Here is an 18,762-nt window from a genome sequence, read left to right as displayed (position 1 = left end):
CACAAACAAATCTCTATTATCAAAGTGACTATGTGGATGTCACTCCCTGTCACATGACTATTATCATGCTCAGAGGAATTCACAAAGAAATGTTGTTTACAGCTCTGTGTGCTTTTATCATGATTTCAATGTTTTCTTATAAAAATCTGCTAACATCTTTCTCTTACACCTGTGTGTGTGTGTGTGTGTGTGTGTGTGTGTGTGTGTGTGTGTGTGTGTGTGTGTGTGTGTGTGTGTGTGTGTGTGTGTGTGTGTGTGTGTGTGTGTGTGTGTGTGTGTGTGTGTGTGTGTGTGTGTGTGTGTGTGTGTGTGTGTGTGTGTGTGTGTGTGTGTGTGTGTGTGTGTGTGGTGTGTGTGGTTGTGTGTGTGTGTGTGTGTGTGTGTGTGTGTGTGTGTGTGGTGTGTGTGTGTGTGTGTGTGTGTTGTCATACAGTTACTAGAGGTGCGAATGCAGTACGAGCTGAACGACATAGAATCTCCGGACGGGGGAGAACCGGCGCTTCCCACCCCCGGTGCCTCCCCTCAGACAAGCGGCCCACCGTCACACCCCTCCACCAGCAGCAACAACTCTGACGGAGGCAACATGCCCTGCCTCAAGTATGAAACACACACACACACACACACACACACACACACACACACACACACACACACACACACACACACACACACACACACACACACACACACACACACCACACACACACACACACACACACACACTCATTACATAAACTCTCAGAAGTGCCAGCAGCACTTGCACACATTCTCATACATGCAAGATACTTGGCTTTTGCTTCAAGCACTCTTTCACAGACTTAGTCAACGCCTGAAGCATTCTCAGCCACGGCACCCCCCGTCACCCCCCTTGCAGCCTCTCATGCCAGACTCTCAACACACAACGGCTTCACAACTGCAGCTGCACCCCTTTGGTATTCTGTTTGTAAAACATGTTTTTTAACGTGTCTCTCCCTCTCGTTTTCTCCTCCTTTCTGTATCTCTCACTGTCTCTACTCCCCTCTCTACACTCTGTCATCTCTCCAGAGTGCGCAGTACTCCTTTAAAGCAGTCTGCAGGCTACCAGGTAGATTTGGTGGTCCAGTTAGTGTGGGTGAGTGGAGAGCCCCCGCAGCAGATCACAAGTCTGGCGCTCAATTCCTCCTACGGTCTGTAAGTATGCATGCAGGATCATCTTAGTCAAGACTAGAACCAGGGCTTTTTTATGAAAGTGCACACTATTTATCCTAGTTATTCTAATAGGATGGCTTAAATCTATAAAGGCAATCTAATAAAGTGAAAATATGCAAAGTGGAAAAGTAATTTAGCAGTTCAAGCAGCAACTGCTCGAGGCTTCAGAGACAACCAGGCCTGTCAACACAAATGATGCATTCCGAGGAAAATGTTGTTTCCAGCTGTTTTATGACCTGACTACAGTGTTTTTAGCTCTAAATCACATCTCATGACCATATCTAAAATCCACTTCTACATTTTCCTCTGACCTTTCATCTTTTTTCTCTACCTTTCCTTCACCTGCTTCTCCCACTTCCTGTCCGGCTCTGTCCCCCCTCCCCAGTGTGGTGTTTGGCAACAGTAACGGTCTGGCAGTGGTGGACTACGTCCAGAAGACGGTAGTGCTCAACTTGGGGACGGTGGAGCTTTATGGCTCCAACGACCCTTACCAGAGACAGCCCCGCTCGCCAAGAAAGACACGACAGCCCTCTGGAGGTAATTGGGAAAAGGGAAAAGAAGGAAAATAGTTAGAAGAGGGATTCACTTGTTTTAGCTTTCTTACCATTGCATGCAGCCACATGACATGCTGTTGTTTTATTTCCTCAGCTTACAAAGCAAACATTTAAGATATTTTTGCCCACACTCAAAGGCTAGATGGCTGAACATTATCTTTCAAATACCTCTCGGAGAAGTACTCGTCTCAAAGACCCGGCTTGTTGTTTTTTTACACTAAACAACCAAAGTTTTAAAACCCACATCTATATATACCCACCCAACCACACACACACACACACACACATCGACTGCATACCTATTTTTCCAGCCCAACTAGCTCAAATTGCTTATCCTTCAGAAATACTTTACGTGATTGTTTACCCTCCCACCTCCAGTTCTTTATTCAATATTTTTTCTGCCATTAAGTTGAAATTGTGTCTCAGCATCTGTCTATGCTGATCTGAATCATGATCTGCAGATCCTGCGTATGTCTTGATGGCAAATATCAAATATTGGGGGACCAACAACCATAATAAGCTCAGCAACAACCATATGAAGCAAGCAACACACTCCCGGCAGGCTTAGGGATATTTGGAAAATAACTCCTGGAATGCATTGAAAAAAACAATAATTTGTATTCAAGGTTGACTTTCAGCAAAGCTCTGGGTTACAATTATAATCATTCTTTTAGTAAACATTATGACTAATTATAAGTAACCCCACAGGGCCAAACATCCCTGAACTGATCTGTAAACTGAAACAAATATGAAAATGAATGGAGTCATATAGAGCAAAGACACACATGAAAAAGGCGAACGCACAACAAATAACTACACAAAAACAAACTCTTCCTCTGTCCATCCTCTCATTCTTCTTCTCTCTCTCTCTCTCACCTTCTCATTCACACACACACTCATCCAGCCCATCCCTTTTACACACATTGCCACTGCAGGCTCATGCTACCACTGATAGCTAATAAGGTGCTTACCTTATGGACACACTGCCACCCTGTGTAAGATGATGGCAGTGCAGCTACGTAGAGGATGCCGCAGTGTCATGACGATGCACTGACCATACTTAAGCAAAGGTTTGATGGATGAATTAGTAAGCTGTGGATGTTGAGCGATTTATTTTTGATGTTTACGTTATTTAAGCATAGATGAGCTTTTCATGCAGGCAAACCAATGTACACAGAACCACAATAAGACTGGCAAATACACAAGCACGTGCAAATGAGTATACACTCAGAGCATCTGGTGTCACTGACTGGAGAGCAGTGTGCTGGCACCTGTCAGAGCTTGGCGACAGTGAGCAGTAATCAGGGATCCAGCTGTGCTTCTCTTCCAACAGGGACTGCTGTGTGCTTGGCTTTCTGCCTCACACGACAACATGACAAAAAGCCACGTGGTAAACTAATGATTCCGACGTTGAAATGGAAAGAAGCATTCAATTCAATTCAATCTTTATTTCAGACTCAAGGTCCATATCACATACAAAAGGACAAAATACACAACAATAAATAAGACAAAAAAACAGATGAAAAACATCAAATTAGTCCAATGACAGCTAGCCACACATACATGCATGTCTGTAGAGGCTGTTGCGCCAATGTCTCCAAATCATGGAAGAGAACCGAGTAGAACTCTTCACAGGGTTAATTAAAATCGAGATAAATTGTCTGACTCTTCTAGGCGACACAGGAATTTGTACATTACATTTCTTAAAAGGGCTTGACAGTTAGGTACCCCAAAGTTAACAAACAGCTGACTGGCGCTGTGCCATCTTGGTACCCTCATCAGTAACAACATTAAGGATGCATATCATGTTTTATATGTTAAAACCAACAGACACAGAGTTGCTGGTGGAAAATGTTCCATTTGGACTACTGAACTGGCCTACCTGGATACGGCCAAGGTGACCAAATTGTCAGGGCCTCCCCCTGGCTCTTACATACTAAATGTCACTCAAAGATACATCTACCTTGTAGGATGAGACTCAAAATGACCAAAAAGAGAGGCAGAAAGACTACAAAGACACCAAAACTACAACGTAACAAATACACAGTGACATTATTAGAAAACAGCCTCAACCACACTGACAATGAAACGGTGAACTAAATCAACCCAAAAACAAAATGACCACAAAGAGACACAAAACAACTAAGAGGAGTTGCAAAAGAGCTGCAAGACTCACAATTATTGCAAATACATAGGGACACAAAGCAACCGCGTAAAGAGACAAAACAACCACAACAAAGTACAACAAAAAGAGACCAAACCCATTAAAAGAGATGTAGGCAACATGATGTAGGCAGCCTTATATATAAAATTGCCCATGATACGTGTATGCTCATGTTTGTACTTATGCGTAGTTAATAATTCCCCTTAAAGCATAAAGCAATACAGATTTGATACCTGAGGTTCTCTCTACAGAGTTAAATTACAAAGTAAAACGGGGCTGTGTTATACTCTCAGTGGTTCTGGTATGATGTATGAATTTAATTTTGTGATTTCTGCTGCAGGTCTGTGTGACATCAACGAGGGCTCGGCCACATCAGAGGACCGCTGCAAGTCCCCTACTTCAGGTAAAATGTCCTTCTTTTTTAAGAGAAAAAACAGAAGCAGGGGCTTTGTGTTATCGAGAAGTAAAAGCCAAATAGTAAACCAGTTAAAAAGTATACTTATTAAACCATGTATTTGAATGCACAAAGATAATTGGTTAGGGAGATCAGTGTTTCAAAAGAGCCTCTGCCTTTAATAGTGTTTTATTGAAAGTGTTGCTCATCAAACTGGAACCACACAGACAGGTTTTTGTTGAACCATAAAATTGTCTTGCTGCTAATTTCATTCTCTCCCAGTCTTTTGAAATGCGCTGTTTGAGTTTATTACCATACATTTATGGGTTTTTAAGAATATGTTCTCATCTGTGCATGCATTCCTTTACCACTTTGCAGTGTTCAATAGACAGGAATACATTTGTTTTAATCTCAAATGATATCCTGGAAAGCTGGGCTTTAGGCTGTAAATGTATCTAATCTCCACGATTGCTAATACAGTGTGACAGCTAAGAGTTAGGAATTGAATGAAACAAAACTCTGCGTTCTCGTAGAGGAACCCATTCGTTTTCATTATTCATAGAACCATTTAAAACTATAAAAATTCAACCTGAAGGGCCTTGGGTATTTTCATATATTCAGTAACTGCATATTTGTGTAGTTTGTGTAGTATAGTTATTCCAGAGTTAAATGTATAATATCAGTTGCGATCTTATGTGAATTAACTTGGATTTTGAGCAGGGATCTTATTTCAATTAAACATTGAATGTATATGGGTGCTAAAGCAGATCTGTTCCGCAGATTAAAATTTTAAGCAGTTTTCATATCACTGATGCAAACTAACAAAATCCATTTTCACTTTCTGCCACAGCAATATTTACAGTGTTGCAACAGGAAAAATGTTCTTTTGCTCTTTAACTCGCCTCCATCTTAATCTACATCATTAGTATTTAAGCTAAAGGTGCTTGGAGTAGGAACACCCCAGATCCATCTCATTAGAGGTAACTTGGCACTGAAATAAGGAGCTTTTTAAAAAGGTCAGACAGAAAAACAAATCTCAAAGTCGGGAGTGCTGCTGCAGGTGTGAAGAGTGTCCCTGCCCCCCTGCCTGGTGCCACCAGACTGTGGTCTGATACATCTGTCTGCTCTGCATTATTCATAGGCCAGAGAAAGAGATGAGGTGCCTCCCTGCGAATTTTTTTGCCAGTCATGTAGTCTAGGGATACGCTTTTTTTTCTGTCTAATCTCAAAGTCTGCCAGTGGAAGATTTCTTTTTTTATGCAGTTCCACCTGTTTTACCTTGAAATCAGTTTCAGTTTGATGAATTTAGACTCTATTAGTGCAGGGGAGTGTAATATTGTTCAAGAAGTTCATTGGAATAGTTTGATTTGAAATAACTCAAATTGTATCAATTGGTTATTATTTTCAATGCTTAACCACTTAGTTATAGGACAGATGGACTTGATTATGCAAATATATTCAAGCAGCATGACAAAAACATTAGTAGTGGGATAGCAATGCTTCACAGCCCCTTTTTTTTCTTTCCTTTTTTTTCCTCACATTTAATCCTAGTGTTTTAAATGTTCTGTTTTACATATGAAGTACTTTAAAATCAGTCGAATATGTGCTGATTTAAACAGTTACAATTTTAATTTAATTGGTTTAATTCAGTAAAAACAATAAAAATCTTGTAGACCCTTGACATTTGTGAAATGAAAAGGGATCAGAGCTTTCCCTGACTAGATCTACCCGGCCAATTGTCTTTGTTATAAAAAGCAGGCAAGTATAATAATTCACAGCATTCTTTCATCTGGGAATCCGTTTCTATGTTTTTTTCCCCAAATAAAGGGCATCCTCAACAGATCAAAGGCCAGTTTTCCACTCAGAATTTAAACATGGGATTTATTAGGGTAGGATTTTGTGTGTAGTAACAAGCCAAAGGGTGTTTCTAACTGCGCATTTACTCTACTTTACTTTCCCCCCTTACAACACCAAAAGTGTTGATGTCAAACAGCAATCTTCAGCAATTCTACAATGGAGGTGGTAGAGGAGGTAAGATTGGCCAAAGGCTTTTATAAGAGGCTGTGTAGGCAGGACAAAGTCCACATTTGTCGTCCACCTAGTTGCCCCCACCCCTGTCTCTGTCCTCCGTGTCATGGTCACCACAGTGAGAAGAAATAGACTAGAGAATAGAGTGCCTAAGTTCAGCTTCACTTCTGGGTTAGCTCCTCTTCCACTATCTTTTGGTTCTCACTGTATTGAATTATAAACAACAGCAGTTGTTTTTTTCTTGGTTAAAATGAAAAGGTGTTCATATTCTCCATCTGTACTCAAGTATATGGTTAGAAAAGTATACACCGAAAGCTGAAAGCTCATGGAGCAGAGGTTAACCTGGAAGCATGGCAGTAATTAAGCTTTCTGTATACATGAAAATACAGCTTAACTGCCTTAGATACACATTGCATGCTACATGTATGTAGCACGAGTGTCATATGTAAACGTGCCTGCGTGTTATCTCTGTCCTGACCTCCTGTAGCAGATTCCCTGTGTGCGTTATTGGCTCTGTCGATAGTAACAGTATGATGACACCACAGAGTGGAGGGCAACTCATCTGTCCTACTGTGTCTTTGTGTACCTTCAGTGTGTGTTGATTATATGATTACATATCAAGTGCTCAAAGTTTGTCTGCAGAGCGTTGCCTGTTCTGTATCTTAACCTTTTTCTGATTCAGGTGACAATGAGTAGGTAGGTAATGGTATCTTCCAATGACTGCCACATCTGAGACTGGATTTGTAACCTTTCCCAAACCAGTACTTCTCAAACCAACATCAAATAACTTTATTTAACTAGCCTGACCTCAATTCCGTAGCCTGAACATTTTAAGCCTGAATATTCGAAGTGTTCAAATATTCAGTACATTTTCCCGACTCTTCTTATCCCTGTGAGGTTAGAAACCATTTATTATTCTTATATTGTAATGGTTTGGTGACCCCATGTAATTCCCATAGGTCCACCAGACTTCTACCTGAGCAGAGGTTTAATTATAAGCGAAAACCCCTGTGTGGAAATGCAGGGCCCTCACATTAAAGTAGAATGATGGTAGGTGTTTACCATGTGTTAACTGTAGATAGATACTGTATGTGTTCATATATGATGGAGAGGGCTGGAAACAGCGAGCTTTGAAAACTGGATTATAGGTGAAGCGTCATTCAATTTAAGCCTTTGGAACTTCGTTTAAATGGGGGGGAAAAAGTAAAGAAGTTAACCCAACAACATTTTTGCTTGTAAATATTAGGGATGTCTCTAACATCTAATATAGGTTTCTTCATTTGTCAAGGTGGGATTCTGTCAGTTTTAAGGACCCGTAAAAAATGACTAGCTTGCAATTCATTCATGACTACCATAAGTGAATGATGAAAGTCCCCTATTCATCACACAGTATTTCTCTAAAACATCTAACACTTTCATTCATTGACGTTTCTGTTTATAGGTTCACTGTTTTGAGTGACTATTACAGTTATTAATATAAAAAGTAAAAGAGATACAGTTCAAAAGAAGGTGACCACAGTTAAGGTAGCCTACATTAAGTAGCAGTACTTCAGTAACCATCTTTTTCACCATCTTCTTCCATCTCCTTTTCAGTATTTTCAGTTTCCTGTTGCCTTCCTGTCCTTGGTGCATGCTCCTGTGGCATGAGGGTGCTGAATGGCTGTGCAGTTTCAATGTATCTCACTGTACCAGTCCTCTCTTGCAGGGCATTGTGCAACAAGAGGTCACCTCTTTTGTTTTGTCTTCCACAGCATGCGTCTGTGATATACGGAGTTGTCTCTGAGTCTTTGCGCAGTTTCTTCTTCTGTTTAAAGCATATTTGCTCCTTTATTCAATTCAAAACCCCCCCCCCGGCACTTTGTTCCACAGGCCTTTGTCCTTTTTTGGTGTATTCAAGCCCAATGCTAGTTATCTAGCTTTGCATGGCATCGTGTGTTAGCGTAGACGTGTGTTTGTAAAGAGGGATGTTCTCTTTTTTCCAGCAAAGATGTCACGGAAATTAAGCTTGCCTACTGAGCTAAAGCCAGACTTGGGTAAGCTTTGACTTCGTGTCTCAAAACAATTTGTATGAAATGCAGTTTATCTTTCTCCCTTCAACTGGACTCCACCACATCCAATTAGTCCGGTTTTATCTGGTTATTAGCCTCAAAATTGGCAAGCTGTGCAGACATTCTCCTAAGTTTGCATGAATCAAAAGTAGCACTGATCTGACCACTTGAAACAATTGAGCTAAAGCAACGTTTTAGAAATAAATTCAGTGTGAAATCTTCTGCTGTGCTCGGACTCCCACTTTTTGACCTTGGTGGGAGTTCTCCTAGAGGTCAGTGGTGCTATGCCAACTCCATCTCACCGTAACGCTTTCTGTTACTTTTGCAGCTTTCTCTTTCTCTTCTGTGTTCTTCATGTCTTTCCTTTCTCTGTCTGATTTACAAATTGTCCAAATAAAAGTATTTTTACTGGCAAAGAACTTGACATTTTTCTTCCTCAGGGGTGCACAAGATTCTTCTCAAAAACATGAACATTGGTTGCGACAGTGTCCAATTAGAATGTGCAAGTGCCAATACATTTACCTGTATGGTTGTTTTAGAGTTCCAGTGTTTTACCCATGTAACCAAAGTGCCTGACAGCCGGTCTGTCTGTACTAATAGACTGCTGATTGGGGTGGTACAATCTGAAAATGTTGGTGGTCCTGTATTGCATTGGATTTGTTTCTATTGTAAAATATATAATACAAAATATGTACAGTATAATGCAAAGTCACTTGTTGCTGCTTTGTTCTGATCTGAGATAAATAAGACCAGCCTTTTATGTATTTACCCACTGTTAAGAATGCAAACAATACTCTAGGATTTATTTCCCAATGTTTCTCCTTCAATTGTCTGACTCAATATCTTGACTAGATAATCATTCACTAAATAAGGTTTTTACCCAACTGTTGTGTCTTGTCTTAATGTAATGCCTTTAACGTCCCAAGTGTTTGTTTTACTAACACTGCCAAAAACTGTTTCATTTTGTATGTACAGTACAGAGACCACATCTGTGTTGACTATCTTGTGATGTCACTGCTGTGTGGGTGCTTTACCTCTCTCTCTTTTCTCCCACTGTCTTCCTGTCTGTATGCCCGCCACGGGGTGCCAACCCATTAGACCATCGGGACAATTCTTTCAGCCGTTCGCGCTCCTCCAGCGTCACCAGTATTGACAAGGAAGCCAGAGAGGCCATCAGCTCCTTCCACTTCAGTGACACCTTCGCCCGGAAGGGGGACAGCACGTTGACGCCCTGCCTGTATGTGGGCACTACTCTGGGCACCGTGCTGGCTCTAGCTCTCACATTGCCACCTGCTGGGGAGCAACGGCAACTGCAGCCAGTTATCCTTTCACCTACAGGTGAGTAATGGAACATCAGAAAGAAAGAAGGGATGGAAAATACAATGATGCATTATCTTATAGTATAGGGGTGTCCAAACTTTTTTCACCGAGGGCCAAATACAGAAAAATATACGAAGGGCTGGGCCACTCACTAGAGGTATATTGCCTCATGAGTTAAGTTATATATCAGCAAAATCAATCAAATGTAGGTAAATTATTCTTAATCAGCCTAAATCACAGCTCTCTAGAGGGTTTCAATTATTTTGTTTTCAGCTCATTCCTTATTGATTATCATAAGAGGACATATGAAGGGTCTATTTCAAGCTTGTTGTATAAATAAGTTATTGGGCTTTTTTCTTATCAACTTAGATATGTTCGAAAATGTTTTCAACTTGAATTGACAGAATTTATTTGAAAAGTGGGCTCATTGACAAATGAATACTACTGTATAATCGGTTTGTATCTATATTTAAGACGTACAATACAAGACAAGCACAAGTTTCATTTGAGGGCCATACTGCATTATAACCTTATGAATTTGCTGAGGGCCGATTCAATATGGCCTGCGGGCCGCATTTGGCCCCCGGGCCGAAGTTTGGACACCCCTGCTATAGTAGATGAAAACCAATTTATTTGTGCCAACTCTATTATAAATCAGAGTTAAATGGTTTGAACACAATAGCGCCACTATAATAAGATAAAGCTACTGAAATGATATCACATTTTCTATAACAAGCCTTTTCCTTCCGTTCGATAGGCATGTTGGTGCGGCTGAAGGGCAGCATCATGCGGATGGCTCTCCTGGACTCAACAGGTTCAATGCTGCCGCCTGCGTTTGAGCCTTGGTTTGAACCCAACGTAACAGCAGATGGGGAAGAAAGAGAGAAGGTCCGCAAGCGCCGGCCTGTCTCAGTGTCCCCCTCCACCTCCCAGGACCTCAACGAGAGCCAGTATGCTGTGGTGTGTTCAGAGAAACAGGCCAAAGTCATTTCCCTCCCCTCCCAGACCTGCATCTACAAACACAGTATCACTGAGGCCTCCTTCATCCTGCGGGCAGATGTTGTGCAGATGAGCCAAGGCGTGTCTCTGGCCTGTTTCTGTGCCAATGGCCACATCATGACACTCAGGTGAGAAACGATCTGCATCAGTCAGCAAATTCCTGGGTTTAATGAAAATGTATCAATTAAAGTCAGATTATACGTATCATGTTCAGAAGATCAGATTTAAGGCAAGTTGTTTTTAAGACCAAAGTTGCTGAAGGAACCAGATTTGATGATAAGGACAAACGCACTAATTATATAAAGTACAACTTTAATGTGTAAATTAGCCAATAAGAGAGTTTTGCTAGATTGGTTCTGACCAATAAAGGAGCAGGAGGCAGGAACAACAAACATGTTTTTTAGCTCATAGGGATCGTGCATGAGGCTTGAGGTGGTGGTTGGGTATTAAGCTATGTTTTGGGCTCAATATGAGTAATTCCGACATTCTGAGCAAAGCAAACAAATGGATTAGGCTGCAGAGATGGAGAAGTTTATTGGATTGATTTAACTCAATATAACTCCGAGCTGACCACAGCTTTTACTTTCAGTTTTGTTACATATGCCGACAAACCTATTGCATATTCAGGGCATGTTTAATGTCAAAAGACAGATTTCAGTATCATTTCAATGGTATTTGATGATTAAAGTATGCTATGGTGTTTCAGGAGATTGCCCTCATGCTAAAATACAGTGTTGAAAAGTCACAATTCTATGTTACTAAAATAAGCACAGTGATCTTGTGTTTGGGTTAGACTTAAATTCCAAAATCATTTATTGGCAGGCTTATAGTATTCTTTAGATCTGAAATCACATACATCTTTTCTGTTTTTCCTTGTCTAGTGTGCCGGGGCTGAGACCACTCATGGATGTAAACTACCTGCCTTTGACTGACATGCGGATAGCAAGGACGTTCTGCTTCACTAACCTGGGTCAGGCCATGTACCTCTGCTCCCCCACTGAGGTCCAGAGGATCACCTACAGCCAGGACACCTGTGAAAACCTACAGGTCAGTCAACATTAAAGGGGACCTATCATGCAAAATGCACTTTTGTAAGGCAAGGCAAGGCAAGGCAAGGCAAGTTTATTTATATAGCACTTTTCAACACAAGGCAATTCAAAGTGCTTTACAAAAAATGAAAGAGATTAAGAAAATGGCATTTAAAATCAGTCATTAAAAAGAAAAGCTAATAAAATAAACATTAAAAGAAAAAATACATGGATAAAAGTTACAGTGCAATTAAACATTAAAAGAAAAAAGTACATGGATAAAAGTTGTACGTCTTTTATACATGAATATGTGTCCCCGGTGTGTCAGGGAACTCACCAAGTGTCAGAAAACACAACCCTCTCTCTTTTCCTCCATACCCAAATCTCTAAAAACGGTGCTGCAACGGAGCTGATTTTTCTGACGTCAGAAAAGGGGTGCTCCGCCTACATGGGCAACTCTCCACCTATCAGGGGAATGAGAGACCGCTCGAAAGCGCTGGAGACGCTGTAGTACATATGCCAGGCCTGTAAGTGGCGCTGTAGTCTGCCACAAAAGCAGAATCAGCCCTTGCAAAAACAGGGCTGGAAAAGAGCAAATAGAGCGAAATGAGGCATGGCTAAAATGCATGATCTGTTTGGTATTTTTTTTTAAAAACTTCACAGACATGTTTTATATAGGTATGGCCCTACAATATATGTTTCAAATATAGCATGATAGGTCCACTTTAAACATACAGGAAACACTACACATGGATTTACCAAGTCAATTTATCTAGCTAGCTAATAAGCCAAGATAAAAAACAGCAGGAGCCTTTTTTGCACCTTGAATAAAGTAGGAGATTGACATGATGTTTCACAATAATATCAAAGTTTGTATTGGTCCAAAGCTAACGTAGGTGGGAGTAATGATCACAATAAGCTTTTTTTTTGACACGATAATCCCCATCTGTAGATATTTGTTTTTCAATGATACAGTGCAATTTATAGAAAGTTATATCATATTTTCATTATTTCAACAATTTATAATTTATTTATTGAGATGATTTATTTATTCAGCAGGATGATGTGTGTGTTGGTCTTTCAGGAGATGCTGGGGGAACTTTTTACACCGGTGGAGACACCAGAGGCCCCCAACAGAGGGTTCTTCAAAGGCCTCTTCGGGGGAGGAGCTCAGTCCCTGGACAGAGAGGAGCTATGTAAGCCAAACCTACTGATGCCCAGATCTGCAGTCCTTTGTTGATTCATCTTCTCATCAACACATCTTGCCTTGTTCTTTTCCTTTCATATCCTAAATCAGTTGGTGAGATTTCTTCTGGAAAGGCAAACCGAAGTCTGGCCCAGCACATCCCAGGCCCGGGTGGCTTGGAGGGGATGAAGGGGGCAGCATCAGGTGTGGTTGGAGACTTGGCTCGTGCCCGGATAGCGCTGGATGAAAGAGGCCAGAAACTGGGCGAGCTTGATGAGAGGACAGCTGCCATGATGACCAGCGCAGATTGCTTTTCCAAACATGCCCATGAGGTAACAGAAAATGTTTAAAAGTGTCAAATCTAGAGCAGGGGTGTCGAACTCAATTTCATCGCGGGCCACATTCGTGTAAAGGTCCGGTTGTAACTATATAAATATATAATATAAATATAAAATAATGTTTTATATTACATTATTGCCTCTGAATTGGATTATTATCGGATAGCATAATAACTTACTAATTAACCACGTCTGAAAGCAGAAGTCTAGGGCAAATAATTGCAAGTCTCTTCAGTGCGCATGTCACACAACAAGATGGATTGTGGGACATGTAGTTTATGGGCAACCTGCTTCTTTAAAGTGGCATGTAACTGTATAATAAACGTATTATATTCTTTGCAAGCTCTTGCGGGGCCACATAAAATGAAGTTGCGGGCCGGATTTGGCCCCCGGGCCTTGAGTTTGAGACCCCTGATCTAGAGCTAGCATGAAACTACATGTATACAGTCCCTCACAAAATGAAGCAGTCTGCTTAAAATAAATTGTTAACTGAGAAATAGTCTTCTTAAGGCAGAAGACAAAAGTAATAATATGGATATACCTGGTTTCACCTGTATTAGCTTCAAGTCAAAGTCAACTTTATTGTCAATCTTCCAGTTTGTGTGTACAGACAGAGTTTCCCACAATCCCGAATACAAAAACAAATGTATATAAAATATTAAAATATGTGTGCAAATATGTATATATATACACAGTCAAAGACACGTTTTGACATGTGCACGCTTAAGACCTAAATAAAAACACAACAATCAATATATACAAAATCATTTTGATTGTCTATTAGATGATGATTAGATTATATACAATTCCTCCTTAAACACACTGCATACTGTAAGAACATTATATACACACTTGATGCAGTGCAGGGATATACTGAGATATACTGAGCTCTGTCTTCCACAATTATTTTCAGAAATATTACTCATTTACACTTATTAACCACCAGAGGGCAGTATATGCCTGTATAAAGTATGCAGTACTGTTGATACTGTTGATTGTCAGATATAGAGAGTCAGTATTACTTTAAGATTTTCTTATAATAAATGACATAGATATGGATTCAAACTATGTTAGGTCTCCTGTTGCCTGCAGTGCTTATTATTTGACCAGCTGAAACAAATTAAAGTAACAAAATATAAATGAGTGTCATCAGAATAATTAGTATTGATGAGAGATTTTAAACCATGAATTAATTGTGAGAATCATAGTTTGTCTAACTCACAAGTTTGGAGAATTTTATGTTATTTTTTTAAAGGTCACGTATTATTGAAAATCCACTTGTTCATGTCTCTTCTACATCAACATGTGTTTCAGGAAAAAAGATTCGCTCACTTTTAGTCCTGATCCATTTATATAAAAACCTGTCTGAAAATGAGCTGATCAGATTTTGGCCACTTTATGATGTCATAAAGATTTTTTGGCTTGTTTAACCATTAGCCAATCACCAACCAAGGTAACACTCGCCCACCTTATCACCTGAATCTCCTCCTAGAGCACCATTGTGTTCTTTTTAACCAAATATCTCTCAGAGGGGCGTGGGGAGGGGCTCCTTATTTTCATCTAAAGTTACAGACAGAGAATCAGCATTTTTTAAACAGGGCTGAAACAGAGGGGATTATGGGATGCACGATCTGTCTGGTGTTTCGAGCCAAACACTTCAGAGACATGTTTTGTATATATCTGAGACCTTGATAAAAACTGTATAATAGGGGACCTTTAAGCAATGTTCTAACTCCAATATTTTCTGTGTGTCCAGATGATGCTGAAGTGCAAAGACAAAAAATGGTACCAGTTGTAAACGGTGACGGGGGAGGAGCAGAGTTATGTGGACGCGACTGTCACCTTCCATTGGCTCATTTGGACTCACCGTGACCCCCCACCCATCTGTCTGTCCATACATCCATCCCTCCAAGCCTTCTTCACTGGGACACTTGGGATTATCTTCCCTAGCACAATGTTGAATACTGTTCTTACCTCAGTCTTAGGGTGGAACTGAGCGGTAGACGGGGGTGAAGGACAACCTCAGAGGGAGCACATAAATGGTGTCTTTTAAAAAAAAGTGTTCGTCTCTTTGTTTATCTCTGTTCGACTTCTCCTCCGAGGTAGCCGATTGGCCCACGCACCTGGAGATTCTTCATACTCATTTGCCAAAATGTCCTTTAATGTTGTCTCCACTCCGAGCCCATCGGGGGGGCCATGTCAAACCGACGACCATAGCTGAAAAAAAGACAAGTATCTATTGAAGAAACAGACTAAAAAACATTCTTAACAATGTAAAAAGAAGGAAAAATAATCTAAATACATCATTATATATACATAAATCTAATAAATGTGCAACGCTGTATCCACTTCCGAGTGACAAGTACAAAAGAAAAGGAAAGCTCATCCAAGAGGAAAGAGCAGCGTGTGACGGCGGCGATGGAGAGACACAGGAAGAGCTCAACAGTGACGCCTCCTCTATGCAGAGAGTCACAGGGATAAAAGCAACTTAATCTGATGTACACTGGATATTTCGTCATCTCGCTCAACCTCTAGACTCTCCTCTGTATCTTACAGACTTTCATATCGTTACCAACAGTGTGTGCGTGTGTGTGTTAATTTCTATTTTCTTGCCATTCCTCTATTTGTTATTCGTTGGGTTTATTGCTCTGTCTGTATTATTGGAAAATCTCTTATTTTTCTATGGTTGTGAAAGTGGATGATATTTGATTTGTTGAAAAAATACTTTTTGTGGCTTTTATCTAACAACTCAAATTAATTTCTCCTTATGAAAAGGGCTGGAATCTAAAAAAGGAGGGCAAGGATATAAAAGGCATATATCATTTAGTACTCACTGACATGGCTACATCTGATTTACTGACTCTCAAATCTCAAAGCAAGTGCGTATGAACCACACACTTGTATTGTTTACCTGATGTGATGTTAACTGCCTCTCTCAACCTCTATTGTCGTAAGCTTCCGCAGTTTGCGAGTGTGACTGTAAAATGCCGATGACATCAGTGTTAAATACACAAAAGTCTAGCCAGATTTTGTGGAGTTTCCAAGTTCTGCAGTCCACACCGATATGGCGATTACCTTCACATGAGGGGAAACAACTATTTGTGTAATCATATATGCAGAATAATAGTAATACAGATGTGTAATCCTTTAAAAGCATATGTTTAAAACACATTTCAGGTTTTGCTGACAGTTGTCTGTATGAGAAAGTTATCTTTGTGATTTATTTGTTTATATTTATTAAGGTGCAAAAGACAGTTGTGTTTGGTGTCAGAAACGTTCACCTCCATTATTATCTCGTTTCTATTTCCATATTTGCAGTAAAGCTGAAATGTGGTATATCTCTCTGTCTACCAGGCTTTTAACCTTTATTTGTATATAAGTAAATAGTTTGACAATCTAAGACCAACTGGAAAGTAGATGTCAAAGTTGCTCGAGCAGAAGAGGAGAGAGGCCATATTTTTTCTGACGCCAAAGAGTTGCTTTAGCTTTTCCATTGCATTATAATTTGGCTCATCATTTCACCGGACGGTATCGTACATACAGACAGGATCAGGTTCATTAAGAAATATATTATTCATCATCTTTCAGGGTTCAAGAAATGGAGAAATTTGCAATGGAACTCAGCCATTTATAGTACTATGGTTTCACAATATGTCATATATGTAACTTTTGGACTAATGTTTAATGTTTGAAGTGCCCTAACTGTCGGTTGATAACAAAACAAAAACCTAAACCATTCATCTGTGTGTTTGTTCATGAATGAGTGTTTATGTCTCTCTGTGTCAGAGTGTGCTCATGTAAATTAGGTGATATTATTTAGGATATTGGTTGTTAATAATTGATGTACAAGTCAGCAGGCCGTGTCCAGTTGAGTGTCTGTTACACTAACTAAAGCCACCAATGATAATAACTAGATAACAGTAGGATAATGAGCATTAGAGAATGACCTCTAAAAATCTGGTTTTATTTAACTGCCGCATGTCTGGTCTTTGCACACATGCTTCGACTCTCCTCCACTGCAGTCTTTGCCTGTTTCTCTCTTCCTCCAGTGAGTCTTCCACTGACTCTCTGGGTCCACAGCGACAGATATGGCCTTCTCTGTGTTTAGTAAAGCATTGTTGTGTGGATGTTGGTAGATAGCTCCGTCTTTAATCCCCAAGGTAACAAATAGGAAAAAACTACTTCAGGAAAAATAAGTAGTTTTAGCTAGAGTTCATCCCCAAATACTTGTTCTATGTCTTTCCCTCCAACCCGGCTGTTATTTGTGTTATACTTGTTTTATTTTGTTCAATGTCATACCTGTTTTTCATCTTCGTGTGACTTGTTTCTTGTCCCTACATACAGTATGCAGTATTCTTACCCGATACAATCCACACACTCAAGCAGCAAGAGGGAGTCCTGTCTATCTGCCATATGCCATCTTCTGTCCTGGATTCAACAGTTATCAGTGGGTTGCAGTATTTTTCTCATTGTAGCCAATTTTCTTGTACAGTTTTATGCAACTTTCACATGGATGTTTATGACTTTATCTGCTGCCACACAAATTTAAAATTATGTAGATAGAGATTACTGTGCAATGGAAAATAAAAGTGGAAAATGTATGTTTTGTCTTAAAGCATCTTTAAAATACTTCTTATACAGAATTTAAACTGTAAATATTTAGCTGCAGATTAAACAAAAACATGGAAAGGATAGAAAGTACAATTGTGTACAAAATGTCCGTACATACAGTGGGGCAAAAAAGTATTTAGTCAGCCACCAATTGTGCAAGTTCTCCCACTTAAAAAGATGAGAGAGGCCTGTAATTTTCATCCTAGGTATACCTCAACTATGAGAGACAAAATGAGAAGAAAAAAGAAATCCAGAAAATCACATTGATTTTTAAAGAATTTATTTGCAAATTATGGTGGAAAATAAGTATTTGGTCAATAACAAAAGTTCATCTCAATACTTTGTTATATACCCTTTGTTGGCAATGACAGAGGTCAAACGTTTTCTGTAAGTCTTCACAAGGTTTTCACACACTGTTGCTGGTATTTTGGCCCATTCCTCCATGCAGATCTCCTCTAGAGCAGTGATGTTTTGGGGCTGTCGCTGGGCAACACAGACTTTCAACTCCCTCCAAAGATTTTCTATGGGGTTGAGATCTGGAGACTGGCTAGGCCACTCCAGGACCTTGAAATGCTTCTTACGAAGCCACTCCTTCGTTGCCCGGGCGGTGTGTTTGGGATCATTGTCATGCTGAAAGACCCAGCCACGTTTCATCTTCAATGCCCTTGCTGATGGAAGGAGGTTGTCACTCAAAATCTCACGATACATGGCCCCATTCATTCTTTCCTTTACACGGATCAGTCGTCCTGGTCCCTTTGCAGAAAAACAGCCCCAAAGCATGATGTTTCCACCCCCATGTTTCACAGTAGGTATGGTGTTCTTTGGATGCAACTCAGCATTCTTTCTCCTCCAAACACGTCTAGTTGAGTTTTTACCAAAAAGTTCTATTTTGGTTTCATCTGAC

The 18,762-nt window shown here is 40.1% G+C and overlaps 1 protein-coding gene across 6 annotated transcripts in view; it reads left to right on the top strand.

The window, feature by feature from the left end:
- stxbp5a (syntaxin binding protein 5a (tomosyn)) overlaps positions 1 to 17,848 on the top strand; it is a 93,601-nt gene extending 75,753 nt beyond the window's left edge. For 2 of the 6 annotated variants that reach the window (XM_034202769.1, XM_034202764.1), the window contains 12 exons: positions 434 to 597; positions 1,045 to 1,170; positions 1,574 to 1,725; positions 4,247 to 4,309; positions 6,278 to 6,331; positions 8,311 to 8,361; positions 9,433 to 9,714; positions 10,454 to 10,823; positions 11,577 to 11,742; positions 12,808 to 12,919; positions 13,021 to 13,241; positions 15,004 to 17,848. In XM_034202769.1, the coding sequence (XP_034058660.1) occupies positions 434 to 597; positions 1,045 to 1,170; positions 1,574 to 1,725; positions 4,247 to 4,309; positions 6,278 to 6,331; positions 8,311 to 8,361; positions 9,433 to 9,714; positions 10,454 to 10,823; positions 11,577 to 11,742; positions 12,808 to 12,919; positions 13,021 to 13,241; positions 15,004 to 15,045 (1,803 nt within the window). In that variant the 3' untranslated portion in view covers positions 15,046 to 17,848. The remainder of the gene's footprint in view (positions 1 to 433; positions 598 to 1,044; positions 1,171 to 1,573; positions 1,726 to 4,246; positions 4,310 to 6,277; positions 6,332 to 8,310; positions 8,362 to 9,432; positions 9,715 to 10,453; positions 10,824 to 11,576; positions 11,743 to 12,807; positions 12,920 to 13,020; positions 13,242 to 15,003) is intronic. The other 4 variants (XM_034202766.1, XM_034202765.1, XM_034202768.1 and 1 more) reach the window with 4 other exon arrangements.
- Positions 17,849 to 18,762: the final 914 nt, after the last annotated feature.

This window comes from Gymnodraco acuticeps, unplaced genomic scaffold, assembly GCF_902827175.1.
Source record: "Gymnodraco acuticeps unplaced genomic scaffold, fGymAcu1.1, whole genome shotgun sequence".
NCBI lineage: Eukaryota > Metazoa > Chordata > Actinopteri > Perciformes > Bathydraconidae > Gymnodraco > Gymnodraco acuticeps.
The sequence above is the reverse complement of the archived record's forward strand: the minus strand, read 5'-3'. Positions and strand labels throughout refer to the sequence as shown.